This window comes from Cryptomeria japonica, chromosome 11, assembly GCF_030272615.1.
Source record: "Cryptomeria japonica chromosome 11, Sugi_1.0, whole genome shotgun sequence".
Lineage (NCBI taxonomy): Eukaryota > Viridiplantae > Streptophyta > Pinopsida > Cupressales > Cupressaceae > Cryptomeria > Cryptomeria japonica.
Genome location: NC_081415.1, coordinates 592,355,976 through 592,368,111, shown reverse-complemented (window position 1 = coordinate 592,368,111; position 12,136 = coordinate 592,355,976). Strand labels below are relative to the sequence as shown.

Below are 12,136 nucleotides of genomic sequence, written 5' to 3'. Positions count from 1 at the left end.
AGCCATTTTGGACCTTCAGACGACAGTTCCTATTTTTTAGGGAGAACTGGCAGTTGACTGAATGACCACCTGGGGGACCAAGGAGTAGAGCAGGATCCTTTTGAGCAGTTACAGGTGTTTGGAGAAAGGTTCCTACTTTTTAGGGCGATTCCCTACTTTTTAGGAGGTTGTGGCAGTTTCCATATTTGAGGTTCCACGGGACCATACCATGGTTTCAGTTTCAGGAAGATTGGGTGTGTTTCCTAGTTTCTAGGAGTATCCCTAGATTTTAGGGATGGGACTACCAATTGGCCCATCTTACTGGGCATCAGTCACAGACAGGTGACGAAGTCAGATTCATGTTTGGTTGGTTATTTTGGGCTATTATTGGATCTATGGAAATATTTTAATATATTTAAATATTTCCTATTTAGTGATTAAATAAATTAAAATAAGGCTATGTATATAGCCATTTCGGAGTAATAAGGGGTTTTTGGCTTCATCTGGTTTGATATGCCTATGTGTTATAGCTCGTTGGAAAGGTCTTGAACTTTGCTACATGATTCTCACCTCCCGGAGTCTTTTTGGATGCTTAAAGCTATTTATTCGCAATAAAGTGATATTTTTCTATAGTTTGATGCCATAATTGGGAAAGTGTCACTTTAATTATAAAGCGCAAGCTTTATTATTCTTTAGGGTTCGACTTGCAAAGGGAAAGGAGTTATAAGGAGATGAAAACCTAATTGATAGCATCTTTGATCATTTTGAAACTTGTGAATTTGGGAATTGCCCTGGAAGAGTGGTTTTGGTCTGGGACACAAACCCCAGGTCTGAGCTTGTTGGGATGTAGCCCTCAGCAAAAGTTGACAGTGGATTTATCCAAGATTGCACAGAGATTGTCAGAGGTAGAAGACACATCTTCTTGTCCTAAAGATTCAGCGTGCATATTGGGGGTTTCAATAGGGCGGCTGGTCTATTTCAGCTGGCACGTGATTTGCAGCAGCTTCCACGCCTCCTTTGCAACCACGCCTTGTTTTTATGTTGGCTTGAAGGGTTGTATTCAGCTTATTTGGTCTTCCTTGTTCGTTGCCAGTAATATTCCTCCATTTGGCATCAAAATCCAGATTGAGAACAACTCCAAATAAATGTATGGATTCTTGCTGAATACAAAACTAGGTTATTTGCTTGGTATGATTTACATTATTTTCAGATTGCTTAAGTGTTCTTACATATGAACATTGTTTACTGTTTTATTTCACAGTTGTTGCTATTTATCAATTACTTTACTTATAACATCAAAACCCAAAAAGAAACAATCCCTTTCTGCAACTTCTATCTATTTTATAAGATCACCGGAAAATTACAAAAATATAGTATGTTTAATTAAGAATTTACAGCAGCAACAGCAAAAGGATCCATTTGGGATCTTTCAATTGGCTAAAGTTATCAGACTTCTAGAAGGCAGATTACAGCCATTTGATGGGTTAAATCTTGGCCTTTGATCCAAAATATAAAATCTACAAAAGGCAGATGCCTCTCTCTTTGTAAAGAGTTAGAAAATTTAGAAGGTTAGATAGTTAGATTTAGAGGTTAGTAGCTAGCAAATTAGGAGTAGAAGTGGAATAGGACTGTTCGAAATAAATGTTTGTAATGGCGGTTGAAACAAATAAATAAACATTGAAGTATGGTGTTTGTCATCTTGTTCTCTTTTGTTTGCATGGTTTCTCTTTAGCTGGTTAATTAGTGTTAAATGATTTTAAGGGTGAGGTGTGAGGGTGTCTGATTTGATTTCAAGTTCATACCATTGGAGGCTTGCTGATTTTAGGTCCCCGTGTATGGTTAATCTGAACCTTATCATTGTGCTTAGTTCAATTATGGGTATTTGTCTTAGGTTGTGCTAGAATTGGGTGTCTGAATGAATATCCCTAATCTGAAAATTCTTTTATCCCTTGGAGCTTGCACTATTCTTGTAAAGTTGTGAGTATTTCTCTGGTAAAATAGGAATTGGATTATGGAAATCTATCTACCCATAGCACGAATTGTTACCATCATTGTCCTTAGTATTTCCTAATTGCATCCTTTTTTTAAATTTTATTTTACCCTATTTGAGAATCAAGGCATCATCAGATGTAGGCCAGCTTGTTGTACCCGTAAGTCCCCTCGTGTTTACCAACAAAACACATCACCGTTGAGTTATCCTAAGCCGTCAAGACCTAACAATTGGAACCTTAGGGTTGTCTCCTTATGATCGTCCTTAGTAGCATTAGGAACTTCCTTATTCAAGAGAGGATAGGATACTTAGCATTCTATTTTGACGCGGAAAAAGTATTGCTACTCTTTCGGTCAACAATATCTAACTCTTGAATAGATATTGTTAGTGGGATCTATGTTGGGTGTTGAAAGCTCATGGTTATGTATCTATTTTTTATGCGAGTTTTCATGTGTTCACTTTGTGCATGGTGGTGACTTGGAGCTTTTGTTTGGCAATATTTGACTATCCTCTTGCATGGTGGTTGTGTTGCTTTAGCTTGTAGTCATTTGTAGTGAAAGGGTGTTCAGGTTGGGTGGTTGCTTTCGGCCCCTTAGTCACATGTGAATCATCTATTATTTGAACTATTGTATGAAATGCTTATGTTGGGTTTGTGGTTTCAATCGTTCATTACATGAAAGCACTAGATGATTAGCCACGGGTTATATGTGGGTTATGGAGCTGGTCTATTTTGTGACTTGAAAGCTCCTAGACAACCTTACTTCTCTATTTGCATGAAGATAGTGGAGTTGATATTTTTTGTAACTTGGAAGCTCTTGGACAACTTGGTTCTTCCATTTGCAAGTACTTGTTGATGGCTTTGGAATCGGTCTTTTTGTGGCTTAGATTTCCTAGAGGATACTTGAATCTTTTTTTTTTGGATATTTGTACTTGCATGTTGTTTTGGATCTATAGGTTTTATGGAAAGAACGTTGGAAGATAATGAAGCTACACAAAGAACATTATTGAATGTGCCACCATCAACCTCAAAAGAACCACTCCTAGTAACACTCATGTAAGTGTTATTACCCATCAAAATCTGTGGAAATATACGATGCCCAAAAGAAGAGAACATACCCTCGAATGATGCCATTTGATGAGAAGCTCCTGAATCAAGAAGCCACCTATTGGACTGAAGATGTGTTGATGCAAAGAGAGCATGGCCTTTCATTTTATCTTCATCACATGCCATAGAAGATGACCTAGAATGTGTAGGTCTTGAAGAGGTAGAAGAGGATGTGCTAGATGAAGGTGACTGAATATGATTTTTTCAAAGATCTTTCATCTACTTTGTATAACAACGATGCTCATCATATCTTGTCTTGGTGCAATAAGCACACTTAGGTTTGTCCTTCCTAGATGAAGACCTCTTGGAAGAGGTGGAAGAATCTGAATTCTGTGCATGAATCTCTGAAATAGGATAAATAGACAGTGAACCTCTGTTTTTCCACTACTTCTTTTGTTTCCCTGTAGATGTAGAAGTTTGAGCAACCAAATCCTGCGATTTGGAACTAGAAACTTAATCAAGTTGTGTCAACTTGATCTGTTCCTATGTCAAGCGCTTACGAAACACTTAAAATGAAGGCATGGTGAAGGTGGTGCCCAAAGAATCCATGGTGGAATAAAATGAGGAAACAAACAATTAAGATTGGCCTTGAAGCTTTGACAAAATCATTAAGATGCACTCTTTGCCAGTCTTCTCCTTCCTGCAACCTTGTAAAAGTGATCTGATGGATTTGAACTTCTCCAAAATGTCCTCAACGGAAAGGAAGGAATTAGGTACCAATGATGTCAAATTTGTCTCAAGTTAAAGTGCATGGAATACATCAATACCCCCAAAAATTTGCTCAAATTTGAGCGACATAGCCCCAGCAGTGGTATAGGAATCAATATGGAGTTGGAGATTGTCTAAAACATGCAGGCCAATCAAACCCATAGCATCATCCATCTTATCCCTACGTTGAAGAATCTCAAACAAATGGGGAAAATTTGGTTGAGTCTCATCTAAACAGGACTATAAACCGCTAGATCGAAGTAATCCGGTTGTCTTGGTCTTCTAGCTATGATAGTTATGGGGTGTAAGTTTCGCAATAGAAGGGTCGACCATTGGAATTTGTTTTTTAGATCAGGCAAGGGCTAGGGAAATATAGGAATTTGAAAGATGATGATTCTACCACCTATAGACTTGCGCAGGGCGGGTATTCTGATTCCATTCATCAGAATGTTGTTCATTTGCCAGAATCTTTTGAAAAATGGGCTGGAATCTTTTAAAGAACATTCTTTTTCCCTTAGAATATTCTTTTTGCATCAAATGATGTCAACACTGTCGTCATACCACCTACAAACCTGCGTAGGGCGGGTACCATCTGCAACATTCCTTTTAAAAAAAAAAAATTGCCAAATTTTCACTACAAAAATGTTTTTGGTTTATAAAAAAATTTATTGAATTTTTTTTGAAAAAAATTAGCGTATGAGGAAAAAAAATTATTGCACAAGGGTTGCACACTCCGCTATATGCTATACCTTGTATGGATATGTATAGTGGTAGGGAATTTCGTACAATCCAAAGCCAACTTATGAAAATCCATCAAAATTTGCTTGTGATGAAATTTGACGACTTGGCAAATGTTTTTTATGGTTTTTGGGCCTTTTGAGCATGATGTTGAGGTCAATTTTGCTCCAAAGTGCCCAGACTTTTTGCTGACCCCCAAACTTTGCCTCAATTTTTTTGCCCTGGCAAAATTGAACCAAAAAATTAACTGCTCGGATTTTGACAAAACTACAACCAATCTATAGGTTTTGGGATGCTACGAACACCATGGCAATCTCCATTTAAGCCCAATGTGCACAAAAAAATCTCTTAAGGATGGATCCTTCAAAAATATGGACAGGAACTTAGCAAATCTACTCATATACTATGTAGAAGTTGATGATTTCAACCTCACAAGCCAAGAATCATCTTTAAGCTCACCAAATGTCACAAAGAAAGATCAAACAAGGATAATTTACTCAACGCAACCTAAGAATTCTTTATTGATTGCACAAAAATATTATGATTACAATGAATGAATGAATGAATTCTTATGAAAGGATGAATGAAACCTTAGATGCCAAACACTAATGCAAGATTTAATTAGCTAGTGTCAAGTGTCACAATCATAATGAATGAGACAACTTAAGCTATCATTAGCCTAATTAAATAAAAGCAAAAAGCACCTAAGTTTAGCTTAAGTGAATAAAGTAATTCACTTAACAAACCATACAGAAGGAAAACCAGCACGTCATACAAAAGGGGAGACAATAAGCCGTACGGACTTGAAAGACTATATGTGGGACCAGCTCACATACCGTACGGATAGGAGAAGAGGATGCATGGCTTGATGCCGTACATGGAGCTACACACAACAATAGAGAAGTCAAATCTGTACAAGGCAGAGGAGAAGCTGTGCGATACAAAGGAGTTGTACTCGAATTCAAAGACTTTGTACGGAAATACTAAATTGTACGTAGAAAAACAGTCAAGCCCGTACGTGAAGAATGAGTGAAGGCTGCAAGTGAGTAAAAGTTGCAAGTCGTACGTGGAAATGCCACTTGGGCCGTACACTACAAGTTGGGGTCATCTAGTCCAATTTATTGACTATCATTAGTCTTTCCAAATATTAATTGATGCTTGTCATCTTAGACGACTTTTTTTTTTGGGGGGGCGGGGTGGCGGATGATGTAGTCGGCATAAAATGCCTATTGGTATATTTTGATAATTTTGGTTATCCAACAATGTATTAATTAATTGTATTAAGTGGGTTGTCACTCGGGTAGTTATGTGTCCATTGGTTGACGGTTGTGTTCCTCTCGGCAACCATCGGATCCTCTAAATATGTTGTGTACTGCCAAGGAAGGTAGTATGGAATAATCGGGTCAATTGTAATCCTTGGTTGACCATCTCTGGTCTTCTTCTTTGTAATAGTTGCATGTGCAAATAAAGATATTTTATTGCCGTGTCTGGTATGCATTATCATTTGTATTATTATTTCCTGTACTTAATTTATCAATTGTAGCGGTAAACAATAACATTTTGATTATTGTTTATATGTTAAATTCTCCTCTATTGAGGAGTTATATTGATGGCATTAATGATGAGTCTCAGTTGGTAGAGCTGTTTTAAGTTTTAGGGGTATATGTAATGGGAGATATGTTGAAGGAAAATTTTAAGGGAAAGAAATTTTATTAATGTACATGAATGACAATAACTGAATGATGGGACTTATATGTATGGCCTTTCTAGACAGTGCCCTTAATGTTGTTTGCCACATACGGGTAAACGATTAAATGCAGAAAGTAAATGCACAGAACATAATTGAAATATATTAAAGAACCAGTTTCTGTATTAATTCAACAGTCCATGTACATCAAGTGCTAATAACATTACACCCAGATACGACTATCATGATGATACTAAGAAGGAAAGGTATGCAACATATAATACCCGAAGGGGTGCGACCAACCGTCGCGTCCAATTGCCCTTCGGGACGACTAACTAACTGACGAAACTCATAATTACCGAGGACAACATAACATAATACGACAACATGACATAATGATTATTCCCAGCAACTTCATTAAGGGTGCATCTGTAAGAACATTCTTGTAGGAAAAGAAAAGAGTTGGGTTGAATACCAAAACATCAAAGTGATTACCAAAAAGTTGAAGACCATGAATTAAGAGGTTATAATAAAATATAATCCATGCAACATGTATTCCCTATAGGATGCAAGATGGCCACTACACATGAAGATCTAAACTGGAGGTAATAAAGTCTGGTCATCTCTGTGCTTAAGTTACAGGATCTGGCATTCTGCTTTGCTCCCTGAAGAGCTTGACAGTTACTGTTCTCAATCCCTTTTAGATCTGTATCAATTTCATGAGACATCAGTTGTAGAGATGCTGCAAAATTCATCTTATGCAATTTTTCTAGCTTTTACAGGAAAAACGTTTGACATTAATTAAGAATAGTATAACCCTTTTTAGTGGGAGTACCTTCTATTCCTATAGTACAATAATCAAATTCCACTTTTTTTTTGTGATTTCCTTTATATAATAGGATTTGGCATTATTCAAAGTGGATTCAGCCACCAAATGTTGGTTTACCTTGGAAATTACTTAGTTCATGTCTTGTTTCCTTTAGATTTCAGGTTAGAGGTGGCTGAAATCCTATTATCTCATATTTATTGTTACATTTCTTTTCTCTTTTCAGTTGTGTATTCACCAGACAGATGTGTCTATAAATGCATTGATCACATTTTGCATGATACTAGCATCTCTGCTCAACTTAATGCTCGTGTTTTGACTCTGCTTGAATATTGTATATTGCCTCAGGAAAATAAAGGGAAGACAAATGAATATCCTTATGATCGAGCAGAAAAAATGAATAAAGAAATTAGAAAAATGGGTTTGGGAGATGATTGCTTAAGCTTTCTTGATCAATTTCGACATCTTATTTCTGAAATGGGCAATGCCCTTGGCTTTGTTCGGATGGTGCGGACTGGAGGCTTGCGTTACTCTAGCACAGCTTGTGGGTATGTGCTTGCACTTAACACAATAGGAACTGTTAGGTGCTCTAGTAGAGATGATCATTGGAGTGGTTCACTATACTTATACTTTAAGTGGTGCAGGTTTGTGTACAATCTGAAAAGGAGAGTAAGCCTTGAAGAGGCTACAAGAGAATTGAATTTCCGAGATACCGTGGTTGAGGCTGGAAAGATTATGGACAAAACATTAGATACTATGTGTGTATCTTTAGAAAATACAAATTATTTCAAGATCCTTACAAATATTTTTGCACAGGTATTACATGGATCTCTTTTCCATGTCTTTCATTTGTTGAACTCCTTGTGTTTTTTTCATGAATATCAACTATTTTCTGTTTAATATTTTGTTTATTGTTTATCAAGAAATACTCTTATTTTGTTATTAATTTCCAACTTGTACCTTTTAAGCATGTCTTGAAGACCATCCTTTTCATTTTAGATCATATTTAGTTTGGATTTTAGGGGTTTGGCTTTGTGCTACTGTTTATAGAAGTCAAAGTGGACAAGCCATTATTTGTGTTCTGTCACAAAGTATAGAAGTATTTTTGGGCAGTTAGCAATAGGAGTCACAAAGCAATTTACTTATGTGGACAGTCACTACCATGGAATATATTTAGATCATGTTAGGTGCACATTCTTTTTCATATTCAATTCAATATCTTGCAATGCAGCTTTGCTTTGTCAGTGTTTCACATCAAAGAGTTTGGATTATCTACCCAAATTTCCCTTAAGTGTCAAATCAATAATTGCAATATTTGTAAGGAGAATTTATCTATTTTCATGGAGATCATCTCCTAGCTTGTGACACCCATTGCTTGGAATATGAGGGGGATAATCTAGTGAACTTCAAAATTTGTTCTGATCTTATGTACAGGGACCTCAGGGTGAGATGGATCATACTTAATTACATATGCTTTGGCTTGTAATGTCCCTAAATTTAAAATGCCCCAAATTCTGCCCTAATTCTTAAATTTGTAATTTCCCTTTTTATGGAATGCCCTAGTTTTACCCTGAACTACTGTTCTCAATCAATAAGGGAGGGTTTAAAAAGAGAATACCTTTATCTTTTAAGGGAAAAAACCTGCAACAAATTAGGAAACAACATACAACTATATAAAGTAAATAACAGTTACAAATTGAACTATAAATTATAGAAATTGAAAACACAAATCACAATTTGCAATTTGACTGTAAGATTTCTTAGGCTAAATAAGAAATCCTAAACATAGTAAGGTAGGATAAGTGACTTGGTAGGGTTTTCTAGTGATCCTCTATTCTAGGTCCAAACGCAGTGCACCTTTGCCCCCTTTTGGCCTCATGTGGCACATGCCATACATATGAGGTGGCATACTGTTGATGTGTTTTTTATGCACATGCGAACACAGAATAAAATACCTAAAGGTACCTTATCCTCTCTTGAACAAAGTTTCCCGACTGCTGAAGATTTCGCCGAAGGATCAATCGAGGCAACTCCAAGGTTCTTGTATGTAGGTTCTCTACGTGTGGATAAGCTTCTCGTGGTATGATGTGATTTTGCTAGAATCACAAGGGGACTTACGTTTGACTGCCTAAACGTCTGATTTGCTAGAACGTGAGATTTTACTGATCCTAGATTTTGAAAAAAAGGAAAAAGAAGAAGGGTTGAAACGGGATCTATTTCTAAAACTAAGCATGTAAGAGTAATGAATGACCTTTGATGAAATTCTAACTAAGTCTTGCTTTGACATCCCAGGACCATGTCCACAAGGTTAGTGTGATTTTCTGAGGAAAGCTTTATGATGTTCAGATCACCGCTACAGGCATGGACACCATCAGGCTGATGCATATCAATGAAGAAGCGACAATTGAAGTTAAGCTTAAGCTGAATGATTCCAGTTGACTGCACAAGGCAAGTCTGCAATCAACAAACTGCTAGTAGTATGGATATACAAATTTCACCATCGATCATACACATATCTTCCACTCATCTAATAACATGAAATCAAATTTGAGAAGTATAGATGTAGGATTTTGCCAAGATCAAGGGCACAATGAAAAGCATAAAAAGAGACAATAGAATGACAAGAACAAACTGTATTCTCATCAATATGCAAAAATGATCAACTGGATTAACCAATACAATGAATATAGGCCTGCTTATATAGGCAAGGCCATATGGATGTATGAGCACACAAATATGACATGTGGCTCAATGAGAAACAAGGGTAGGTAAGAAATACTAAGGGTAGGTAGGAGAAATAATATAATATTCCACAAGAGGTGGATGACCCACCGAATGTGGAGTGTAACAGCAAAATAAGACCACAAAAGGTGGAATTTCTCCTACAAGCTCTATCCCTATGTGCACACTTCCCTAAGTGTCTCAAATCCAAACTACAAAGAGATGCATTATCCTAAGTTAACTTAAGTAAGTGTAATAATATCCAAAATGAATATTTATTTACACCAACACCCCCCCTTAAGTGCAACTTAGGGGAATGAAGACTCAAGTCAACAATGCAAGATGGGTCCCGGCTACGAGGCCATGATAGGTACCCATATACAATATGCAAATGCAAGCAAAACTATGCAATGCAATCTCTCACAAACAGAGAAAGGGAGAAAACCCAGTGGAAAAAAACTCCCCCCCAAAAGAGAGATTAATGTACAAAAGACTCTCAAAGAAGAAGGACAAAACCTCAAAGAGGAAAAAGTCCCCCCCATAAGAGAGGAAGGAGAAGTCAGCTGACCCCCTCTAATGACACATCCCGCACCCCCAAGAGAGCTCGCAACTGTTGGAACTTACTCTCGGTGAAAGGTTTGGTGAATATGTCAGCAACCTGCTCTGTTGTAGGACAATACTGCAAATCAATGACCTGCTCTTGGATGAGCTCTCGGATATAGTGCATATGAATCTCGATGTGTTTGGTCTGCTGGTGCTGGACCGGGTTCTTCGAGATTGCAATAGCACTCTGATTGTCGCAATGTAGAACTGTCGGCCGTGGAGTGGTGAATCCAAACTCAGTGAGAATCTGCTGGAGCCAAATGGTCTCAGTCGCTGCGTTAACAGCGCCTCGATACTCAGCCTCAGTCGAAGAGAGAGCAATAGCATGTTGCTTCTTGCTCTGCCAACAAATGGGGCCCGAACCAAGGTGAAAACTATAACCAGAGGTAGACTTACGATCATCAAGATCGCCAGCCCAATCGGAGTTTGTGTAACCAACCAAGCGAAGTCCTGTGCCTACCGCATAGTGAATCCTATAGTGATGTGTACCCTGGATATAATGAAGGATGTGTTTGGTTTCCAATGAAGCTCATGTGGTTCCTGCATGAAGCAGGAAACCATGCCAACTGCAAATGAAATATCAGGGCGTGTATGAGTCAAGTAGATGAGACTACCCACAAGCTAACGATACAAAGTGGCATCAACTGGTGGAGAAGAACACTGGGCCTCAAGCTTGACTCCTGAAAGAAAGGGAGTCGGGGCAGGCTTACAATCAGCCATATGAAAGCGTGCAAGTAGATCAAGAGCATACTTGGGCTACGATAGTGTAATCCCATAAGGTGTGTGAAATCTCTATCCCGAAAAAGTAGTGCAAAAGACCCAAGTCAGTCATAGCAAATCTGTCATGCAAAGCAGATTTGACCCTACTAATGATGGATGAAGTACTCCCTGTAATGATCAAGTCATCAACATAGAGCACAAGTATCAAGTGAGAGTCATCTTGTCGCAAAATGTAGACATTCGGATCGGAATGACACCTGGTGAACCCTGCGGAGAGAAGAAAGGAATCCATCTTGGCGTACCAAGCCCTGGGGGCCTGCTTAAGGCCATAGAGAGATTTCCTTAGTCTGCAAACCAAGGAAGTATCCTGGATGAAACCCTGTGGCTGCTCCATATAAATCTCCTCATCAAGATCACCATGAAGAAAAGCACTCTTCACATCCATCTGATGTACAGCCCAACCATGAGCTGCAGCAATAGCAAGTGTCAAACGAATGGAGTTAATCTTGGCTACGGGTGCAAAGGTCTTAGTATAGTCAACACCTGCAACTTGCGAGAAACCTTTCGCAACAAGCCGAGCCTTATATTTATCCACACTACCATCCACGGCAAACTTGGTCCGATAGATCCACTTACATCGAACCATCTTTCTCCCCTTAGGGAGATGGACTAGATCCCATGTGTTGTTCCTCATCAAGGAACTATACTCTTCCTCCATAGCTTGGTCCCATTCAGGAACCCCTGATGCTTCCCTAAATGTCTGTGGATCGGAAGCGGTAGCAATGAATGCATGTGGAAGATCCTGATGTTGTGATCGAGTTCTCCGTGTATCTGAAGGATCCCCAACAAGAGAACCCGTGGACTCAAGTGTCTGTCGAGCCCAACGAGGTCTAGGTGGAGGTGGAGAACGAGGCTCCTCAACTTCAAGTGGACCTTGCGGAGGTGTAACCCTGCAAGTCGGAGTTGAAGGAGTCTCATCATCTGAATCACTAACATCACTATCCACAATGGAGGAAGGTGGAGGAGGTAGAGAGGCTAAGCTAGGAGAGCTTTCCTCAA

General features: G+C 38.5%; 1 protein-coding gene across 2 annotated transcripts in view; it reads left to right on the top strand.

The window, feature by feature from the left end:
- Positions 1 to 12,136, top strand: part of LOC131076327 (uncharacterized) — a 211,076-nt gene that overhangs the window by 153,944 nt on the left and 44,996 nt on the right. For both annotated transcript variants that reach the window (XM_058013462.2, XM_058013464.2), the window contains 2 exons: positions 7,382 to 7,581; positions 7,678 to 7,849. In XM_058013462.2, the coding sequence (XP_057869445.2) occupies positions 7,382 to 7,581; positions 7,678 to 7,849 (372 nt within the window). The remainder of the gene's footprint in view (positions 1 to 7,381; positions 7,582 to 7,677; positions 7,850 to 12,136) is intronic.